At 45.0% G+C, this 9,852-nt stretch overlaps 2 protein-coding genes across 3 annotated transcripts; both read right to left on the reverse strand.

Annotated features, from left to right (window-relative positions):
- Positions 1–753: 753 nt before the first annotated feature.
- Positions 754–3,548, reverse strand: cxxc5b (CXXC finger protein 5b). Of its 2 annotated transcripts, none has more exons than XM_044041157.1 (2): positions 3,260–3,548; positions 754–2,405 (listed from the first exon to the last, which is right to left on the reverse strand). In XM_044041157.1, the coding sequence occupies exon 2, from the start codon at positions 2,190–2,192 to the stop codon at positions 1,293–1,295; it is 900 nt and encodes a 299-aa protein (XP_043897092.1). In that variant the 5' UTR covers positions 2,193–2,405; positions 3,260–3,548; the 3' UTR covers positions 754–1,292. The 2 variants fall into 2 exon arrangements, with proteins under 2 accessions (XP_043897092.1, XP_043897093.1); XM_044041158.1 differs by lacking the exon at positions 3,260–3,548 and adding an exon at positions 3,106–3,237.
- Positions 3,549–5,398: 1,850 nt separating this feature from the next.
- zgc:110843 (uncharacterized protein LOC541492 homolog) lies at positions 5,399–8,697 on the reverse strand. The gene is made up of 3 exons (XM_044039545.1): positions 8,495–8,697; positions 6,620–6,825; positions 5,399–6,299 (listed from the first exon to the last, which is right to left on the reverse strand). Exons 1-3 carry the CDS (start codon positions 8,571–8,573, stop codon positions 6,210–6,212), a joined length of 375 nt encoding a protein of 124 aa, XP_043895480.1. The 5' UTR covers positions 8,574–8,697; the 3' UTR covers positions 5,399–6,209.
- Between the last annotated feature and the right edge of the window lie 1,155 nt (positions 8,698–9,852).

The raw sequence follows: 9,852 nt of genomic DNA on the forward strand, positions 1-9,852 counted from the left end.
GATGTTGGAGCTCACTGCTTTTCTCCATGAGTTGGCAGAGTCCTGTGTTGGCTGGCGTGCTGCGCTTTCTCTCTCTCCCTCTGCCTCACTCTCCCCCTGCCTGACAAACACGCACACACACACGCACACATCCCCCACAGATGCACACACGCACACACACGCATGCACGCACACACACACAAAAGTCCCTCTGCGATCCCCTGACTGAAGGCGCACAGGAAGTGCAGCCGTGGCCCAATTATAGCGTGACACCTCGGGCCGGCCGTTGCCATGGTTACGTCTTCCCTGCGGTCCCCTGGAGTGTGGCGCCGAGGAAGAAGGTCTTATCACATCAGCCATCGTTACGGCAACAAGCAAAAACCCACCCTGTAGCCTCAGTCCAGCTGGCTATGTACTTGGCTTATTATGTGTGTGTGTGTGTGTATGATCTATACTTGTGAATAAAAAAAGAAATAGTGTCAGTGTGTGGAAACAGAAGAGAGTCTTTGTGATTATGTGTGCATGTCAGGTGAGGTGTGTTCCAGTGCATGCTCTGGACTTGCCAAGGCAGCGTGTCCGTGTGTTTGTGTGTCTGTGGGGTTGTGATAAGGCTCTCAGCCACACCATTAGGTGACTCATAATCCACACAACCTCACACACACACACGCATAGAGAAACGTGGCTGCGAACAGACACATACACCCAATTAGGTGTGAACACTGTATACACACAGAAACACACAAATGTAGTATAAACCCAGCCTATAGACAAGTGCACATGGCCAATTTTGTTTATTTCAAAAGGGCAAACAGAGTTTTACAGTACAAGCTGCACAGGAAATAATTTAGCCTAGGCTGAACTCATTCATTTCTTGCTGATGCAGTGACGTCAGAACAACAGAATCATAACTCCCCATTAGAAACAAAACACTTGGCTCCTTTTTTTTTTTTCTTTTAAATGTTGAAACACAAGACATCCAAACTGCAAAGGGATGTAAAAAAGACATAATGTTTTCCAGATATTTACAGGCTATTTACAGCATTTTATGTCATCATCTAAATATTGACACGCATTGGTATCCTTCTTTCTCTCCTCTCCTGTTTCACTGATTGTCAAAAGGAAGGATGGGAACAAGTGTGGACATTCTTTAACGAGAGCTGCAGCTCCTTCCTAACCACAAGATGCCAAGATCTTTGAACCACAGTCCGAGCATGTTAACATCGTGTCCTGTGTGTTTTTGTGAAAATGCAGCTCCTCAACAATCAACAATCCAACCAGGATTCCTCTGACAAATGCTGCCACTGCAGACGTTACTATCCATCCAAGGCTCCATTGCTTCTCTCCTGCGCCAGACCCAAAGTAAAATCGGACCCCCTTAGGTCAAACCCAGACACTCTGCTCTCAAACCCGGGGCCTCCCGGCTTCCTCTTCAGCTCCTCACACTTCCTGTATTTACAGATCTGGTGTCCCCTCTTGCGATTGCGGCAGCTGCTGCACTGTTCGCAGTTAGTCTGTCGCCGACAAGGTACACACTCCCCGCACCTCTTCCTCTTCCTCTTGCCTCCACTGCTGGTGCCCAGAGAGCCAGGAGAGTAGCCCTCAGCCACCAGGCCCTCAATGCCCTCTGCTCCCATGGCTGCACTTCTCCAGTGGCCTCCCCCCATCTGGAAACCTGCCAAAGGAAACAGAGCAGGGCTGAAGGGGAACCACGCACCCAGGAAGGGTTGGAAATCAGTGCCACAGCCAGAGGAGTCCTCTTCCTCTTCCTCAGGCCCAGAACCACCACCACCACCTTCCCCTTCCCCCTTCCCCGTCTTTGCCTCTGCAGCCTCCCTTTTAGCTGGTTGGCTGCTCTGTGCACCCAGGCTGGCCTGCTCTGTGGCGGCAGGTGTCAGAGCCAGGAGCCCGGCGCGCATCAGCAGCTCTGCGGCATGGGCCAGGTGGAGCCCGCTGGGTGACTCCCACATGTCAGGCCAGGAAGGGGCCCGGCGAGGCTTAGCGTGTGCAGGCTGAGCGGCCCGCTGCTGGGCCGGGGAGGGCTGGATCAGTCCTTTGACATCCACGGCCTGGGAAGGGGTGGAGATGTAATGAGAGAGGCCGTAGGGGTGGTTGGAGCGCTTAAGGCTGGGTCTCAGGGGCTCATTAGGGATTTTAGCGCTGCTGTGGGCCTGATCTGGGGAGGAAGGGCCAGCGATGTCTACGGCGGTGGACATAGCAGTGGCTGTGTGGGGGTGTCTGTCCTTGTGTGTGTGTCTGTGTGTGTGTGTGTGTGTGTGTGTGTGTGTGTGGGAGGAGAGGTGAGGGAGAAGGGGATTGACGCTGATGCAGGGTTGACAACCGTCCTTGCTGTTACTTCAGCCAAAATGGCAAGCCTTGGCCTGTGTCCCTATTTCCATTCTCTGCAGCAGAACTGGAGTCCCGGAGAGCTAGACACGAAGAGGGGAATAAGAGAGGAGGGTTGAGAAAAGACATATTAAAAGGAGATAAATACAGAGAGAAACAGACAGGAGGTAAGACGGGAAGACATCTGTCAGCTGGTGCACACAGAGTCAGAGAGTGTGCAGTGAATCTGCGCTTAAAAACAAATATAACATATATGTAGATGATTTAAAAATAAAAGAGCTCCATCAGGGAGGAACAGAGCCATCTATCATCACACACAGTGAGTGCCCGGCCAGTGATTTCCGCATACAGCAGGCAGTAGACTATCCCTTTAAGAATTTCACGGTATATCAATGCAATCAATAACAGAGCGACAACAATATGCAAAGATATGCGCATATGCGCAGGTCAAATGTGGAGCGCGCTTTTCAAATACATTTTGACGACTGCTGTTATGTGTGCCAGCCAAAGCCTAAGCTCCACGGACAAACACCAAATAGTGGACGGTAAAAAAAACAGGCTGTCTTTTGTCTGGTATCGACGACGAGGAGCGAGGTGCGCAACGATGCGGTTGCTGTGGATAAAAAAAGAGAGCAGGCTATATTCCGTGTCCACGAGACAGGAAAAGCAGTTCCGCTGCTTAAACTCCGGATATAAATGTTGATAGAGGACGCGTGTGGAGACATTTAAACGGGTTTGGTGTGGATTAGCGATCGATCCCTTGGCCGCCGTGGCTAACGTTACCTAAGAAGACGGTGCTCGTGCGACGCCACGGAGAACTGACCACAGTCCGAGTGGTCGCTGCTGCGACACGGCGCAGCGCGCAGGAAAACGGCGACAACACAAAAAAAACACAGCACAAATAAACCGGAAGTGTCCGCGAAACGCCTCGTCTTACCTTCACAACACGGTCCAAACTCCCGCTGTCAAAGATATGATGAAGTCATGAAGTAATGGCGTGCTGATTGTGGTGAATGTGGACGGTGGAGCTGCCGATTCCTCCTCCACCTCTCCGTCCCGGAGGGTCTGCAAACACTCTGCACGGAATTTGGGGGCGTCGCTCAAAATGCGAAGTGGACTCTGCGGCCGAGAGCGTGGTCAGAGCGACCCCACGACATCCCATAATATCCACGGGAAGAGTGGCTCGGCAGTCAGCGTGAATACTGTAGGATAATAACTAATTACACACATCATTTCACATCCGTCAGACCCACTCAGCGTGACAACACTGAGCACAGGCGTCAGACACAAAGTCACTATTGTTTCACGATATCATAAAAAACTAACTATACTTAATCACTACTATAGTATAGTTATATTACACTATTATACTTTATAATAGTGTAATATACAGAGAATAATATGTAGTTATGTAATTGTATAGATCAGATGACTATTTGATTTGGTAGCAAATAAAACAACTAAAAAAAACACATTTCATAAAATCTGGGAACCCTATTTGAAATAATATAGTAACTGTTGTTACATACATTATGATGCCGTGTGTTTATGAAACGGAGCTGTGATGTTCATTGTTTTTATCATTAAATGATGGGTTTTATCCTATAGTTACATCACCGTATTATATAATGTATCACTTCTTTTCTGTTTTTTAAGTATTCTGTATAATACATATATTTATAGGCAAATCATGTATAAACATTTCACAAAACTAATGTATATATGTTTTTTTTAAAGCCAGTACTTTGATTGCCCCATGTCGCTAAATATTTATTCTAGTGTGTTTAATCAGGAGAGCATCATTCATTATTTATGACAGCAGACTAATGTCACAGTAATGCATATTAATACATGAGAATTCTGGCGACTAAGGTGTATGTAAGGCCTGTGTCAGCAGTTATCCCTGCCCTGTCATGACCCCATCATCAACTTTGTTTTGCATTGACAAAACACAGTAAAGAACAATTTCATATTTGTACAAATAAAAGAGAATATTATAGATAGATAGATAGATAGAATATACATGTTAACTCACATTCTGTGATTCACCCCCATTATTTTTACATTTTCTCCTTTTTTATCAATTGTATAATTCCACCATTTAACCTAATAGACAACAAAACTGAAAAGAACTGTGCTGTTCAATGTTGAATAGAATTAAAAATAAAAAAGTAGGTTAGCATGTTCCGTCATTAACATCCTGTTGTTTGTTGTTCCCCTGGTTTTTGAGCACGTGCGTCGTAAAAAGAAGCATTGTTTACGGCAGCCTCTGGCTGCCTGGTAGAAGGTGACTCCTCACGCGGGGACAGCTGAGTCCACTCCACCTCTTGTGAGAGTCCTGCGTTGCATCTGGCACGCAGCCAGATACCTCGTGCGTGTCTGTGTGTTTGTGCGTGTATGCGTGCGCGTGTCACCACGGGAGCAGGGGCCCACACTGTCTGGCCCGGACTATCCGTGTAAACACAGCGTCTTCTAGCGGCCACCGCAAATAGCGCCGCATCTTAAAATGGCCACTCGTGCCGGTGGACACTGCAGCACGGCGTCCTCCCTCCTCCACACCCTCCCAACCCACGACTCACTCACTCATTCACACACAGGCTCGCACAGACAATCTTGTTAGGACACGGCACTGACTTTGATTTAAAAGGACAGCATAAACAAGGCCACACCATAACCAGTTAATGCCTAACCCTAACCTAACCACCTTTCACATGTGACCTCTAACTTTAACCATCTCCTCAGAAATGAGGTTCTGCTTCACTAAAACTAGGATTTGGTCTCCTGCTGGTCCTGACAAGGTCAGTGTTTCTGCCAGAAAAGGTCCTCAGGATGTAACAAAAACAAGTACACATGCAACAAACTGGTTCCACTGCAGTCTCCACACACTGGGGCCCTGTTTACTTATTATCTCCGTGTCCGCTGTTAATACATAAATACACCGCCCTGCCTTTCTGCCGAGAGGTGAAGTGGTAAAATGATCCTGTGACTAAAAAAACAAACACATGTAGAGTTCAGCCCCAAATGGACCCAAAAATAAACAAAGTAGTTTTTTTTTTTTTAAAAAAGGATACAAATCTGAGCAATCAACAAGTTTTATTCACAATATACATAAACCACAAATAATCAAGTCAGACACACTGCAGCCAGTAGAAAATTAATCTAATGAAAAAGCAAAATATATCCTTTGATACCCAGATGATTGAATACAATGTTACCTCTGAAATCAGACAGTAACTGGTCACCAGCAGCCGAGCCAAGACAAGACTTGATTATTTCATTTAAGACAGAACTAAACCTCTGCTTCCTCAGATCAGTGCAGAGGAAACAGTAACTGACAAGCTTCCTCTAATATGAGCAGAAATCAAAACATGGAACATTTATGTGTGTGTTTAGTCACGGGGCTGCTGATTTGAATATAAGTCCTGTGCTGAATTTCAATGAAAGCCTGGGCTGACTGAGGCAAAGAGCTGCCAGGTCATTATGTCTCAACCACCTGCTCCACACCTGGAGGAGTGGGGAAGAAAGGGAGACACCAGGCGGGAGGATACAATGTCCACCCACTGAAATACTCTACTGGTGTCGGGGGTGGAAACAATTTTGCCCAACATACTTTGTTAATACTTCAAAATGTGACAGATGACAGTGTCAAACAGAGCACCTCCCTTTTTGACACTGCTGATTTCGCTCCTCTAACGACCTGCAATTCTCATGTCATGTCATCTGATCTGATGCAGAAAAGGGGTTGAAAGACTGAGATCAAAATGTAGACTATTTGCAGAATTAAGAGTCTCTATTGTGGGCTCTGAGTATACCAGTGGAGAGGACAGCACAGTGGAAAAACTGGGAGGGGGGTATGAGGCGTCGAGAGAGGTCTGAGATTAGTGGGTTTAAGCATCCTTCTTCTTGATGATGAGGGGCCCCACGTTGTCCCCGGTCGCGTCGTTGTGTTTGGCGTGGGCTCCGTCACAGTACGGGAACTGCAAGGAGAGCACACAGCATTGAGAGGAGAGAAAAAGAAAAATCTCTTTTATCTGCTTCAAGACCTTTGTACTTTATGACATAACACATGATTTATTTTCCTGTAGTCATGTTTGAGGTGTGGTGGCGGCACAGAGACAGCATTCCATAAGGTTTGTTTAAGGGAGCTTGTTAGCTGTACTACTCTTTAGCACAAATGGTTAGGGACACTGTGGAGTTTCATCTTCATATGATCCATGTTAATGTGCTGGCTTATTAATTCCAGGCACGCAAACACTGTGCTAACATGCAGAAATCAGTGGTGTCGAACAAGTGTGACCTTCTTTGACTTCCAGCAGCGGCAGTACACAGCCTTGGTGCCGATGTCCTCCATGTCAAAGCTGTGGACCACTTTGGGACTGTCTTTGCTCACAGTTGTGTTCACCTGCCCCTTTTTACAGCTCCGTCCAGACGACAGGTAATGGCTGACTAGAAAGCCCCCGACAGCTGCAACCACGGCAACCGGCACCGCGACCACCAAATGCTCTGTGGAGTAACAGGCACATGTTGAGCATAGATAAGTAAGAGCACAACATCACGTCGTCTGGTGAAGACATTACAACCTATGTTTAGACATGTATACCACAATCAAAAGGGAAAGTAATTAGAGCCACACTATCAGTAAGCAAGCCCTCAAAAATGTCCACAGTCAAACACTGTTGTGTACACTGTGGGTACACACGAACAAGCAGGTTTTCTCCACTGGATTATACAGGCGCACCTGTGAGTGAGACTAAAGAGGGTTTATGGTTCCCCAAGCCAATTTAAGTTCAATTTGCTTCAACTATTCTAATTTGCTTTTGAACATTTCTACTGATCAAGACTCCGAAGACTAAAAAAGGCATAAATATTTTTACTATTTTTCTACAGGTTCAGGTTGATGATCTTTTGTGTCAACTGTGTTGGCTCATTGTCTTAATGTTTAGTCTAATTAATTGTCCCCAAAGCTATTTGCACATTAAGAAAGATGCAGTGAGACGGGTTCCATACGGTCATGCTGCTACACACTCCAATTAAGATTATTTATTCTACTTTTTGTTATCAGGAGCACTCATTTTTATGTCATGTTTTCAAGTTTGCACCATAGACTAAACCAGTGTTTCCCAACCCTGGTCCTGCAGGTTTCAGATGTTGCCCTGCTCCAACACACCTGATTCAGATGGTCAGCTCATCAACAAGCTCCACAGAAGCCTGGTAATGAACTGTTCATCTGAATCAGGTGTGTTGGAGCAGGGCAACATCTAACAATGCAGGGGGCTGTTCCCTGAGGACCAGGGTTGGGAAACACTGGACTAAACCATCTATTTGATTATTAAATCGATTACTAAATTAATTGTCACAACTGATTCTTCAGCTTCTTGAAGCTGAAAACCATATTTTCTGGTTTCTTTGCTCCATGTAACAAAGGAAATCATTAAAACTGAATCATTGTGGTTTGTGGACAAAACAAGACATTGGAGAACGTCATTATTTCCATGTTGGGTAAACACCGATCAACATTTTCTGAATTTTTATCAACAGATTAATTGATTTTTAAAATAATAGTTAAATGCAGCCCTAATGCAATCAAATAAACTTAAACTGGCCAAACTTAACAACCAAGGTAGTAACGCGGCCGTGCCTTCAGCTTAGTCATGGTGCATCAGAGGATTGAAGGATGATTTCTTTTGAACAGGACCATGCCTGTTTAGAGAAAAGGGACAGTTTTACATCCTTACAACTGATTGAAAGCTTGACACTCTTTTGCGAGAGCGTCACATGATGCAGAGTCACAGGACAATCTGCGGGATCACCGTGGCTGCGACTGACCCACACAAAACACAAAAGCACCCTTTAAGAAAAGATTCTGTGAAGACGCTTCAACTGTGGCCTCAGCTGACACCGAGTGACCCCCCCACTCTAAAGTTGGAAACACAGCCAGCCACTCAGCTCTCTAAATGGCTGCTGGCCAACCTGTTTATGACATCACAGGGATTAAGTGACTAACTAAATAAAATAAAACTACAGTTTTAAGAGCCGTGTATCTTCTTTACAAGACGCACGCGGTTTCCTGTCTGGAGCATGATTAGCTCGGATATGTTGAGTTTACGTTTGGCAGCGAAAAAGAAACAGTCACTTCATGCTAGCGTGCTATCAGATAACTTGCATACTTTACCTTTCGTGAACCTGAAACCCGCGCTGGGCACAGCGGGTGTAGAAGACACTGGCATGGCAGGTAAACCTGGGGTTGTCATACTTTCTCCTGGTCGGTGAGCTGCTGTTCGTGTTATGCACTCGACAACAAGGTCAACCGTTAGCGTTACTGAACTCACAGTCCGACAACCAGCAGCAGCGCCGCGCTGAGATCACTACGTCACTGTGGCGTCTATATCAGCAGCCAATCAGAGCCCGAGGGGCGTCTGCGACGACAAGATGCTTCACCGGCGCCTTCAGTGCATTTCCTGTTTCGCCAAGACATGCGGAACAAAGCCGACACAAGCCAAGCTCAATATTATCACCAGTTTTGTATAAAGTACCTAAAAGGGATACTTGAGTAAAAGTACAAGTATCTTACCAGAAAATGTATTTGGTAGAGGTCACTTTTTATCATATTACTTAAGTAAAAGTCTTTAAGTATTTGACATTTCCTGTACTTAAGTGTCAAATGTAATTTTCTGATTTAAAATGTACTTTTGTTTTGTACTAGTTTTAGAAGTAAAAGTATTAAAATAGTGAAGATTGAGCCATGGCAGCTCAGTGGTAGCACAAGTGGTCTTTCAACTGGAAGTTTATTATTTTGTCTTTGTTTGTTTGTGCATCAAATGTGGTCTTCATGGGAGAGGTTTTCATATAAGCCCTCACAGGTTTTTATTTACAGTTGCAATTTATCTTTGTGCAAATAAAAAGAAAATTAGGTTGTGTGTTCAGTTCCTGACTCTGCTAGTCTATGTATCCTTGAGCAAGTTGTTTTAGATGTATCTTATCACCTCATGTGAGCTTCTATGCCTTTTATTTACTGTATCTTTTATTAATTATTCTGTACAGTCCACTGTGGTTGTTTTAAAACACTTTACAAATAAAGTTGGATTGGATGTTGTAGTCTTTTACAAAAACGCTCTCTTATGACATGTTGAGTGCTTTTGGGCCAAATCTGATTGTTGATTTGATATATGATTGACTATTGATACCTTTGTATGTTTCCAAGTCACCACAAAATACAGTTGCTGCAGTTCATGTAATATTTCATTACAAAAGTTACATTATTGTTATGAAACTAAAACATTAACCTTCTAAACTGGACACTCTAAATTGACCATAGGTGTGAGAGTGAATGGTTGTTTGTCTTTATGTGGCCCTGTGACGGAATGGTGACCTGTCCAGGATGTACCCCGCCCTTTGCCCTATGTCAGCTGGGATTGGCTTCAGCACCAGAAGTGAGCCTCATGTGGAGAATAAAGCAGTAGAAGATGGATGGACATTAACCTTCTCTTCCAGCCTGCAAATAAAACCTGTTACGACATTGAACCTGCAGGT

This window comes from Solea senegalensis, linkage group LG12 (assembly GCF_019176455.1).
Source record: "Solea senegalensis isolate Sse05_10M linkage group LG12, IFAPA_SoseM_1, whole genome shotgun sequence".
NCBI classification, from domain to species: domain Eukaryota; kingdom Metazoa; phylum Chordata; class Actinopteri; order Pleuronectiformes; family Soleidae; genus Solea; species Solea senegalensis.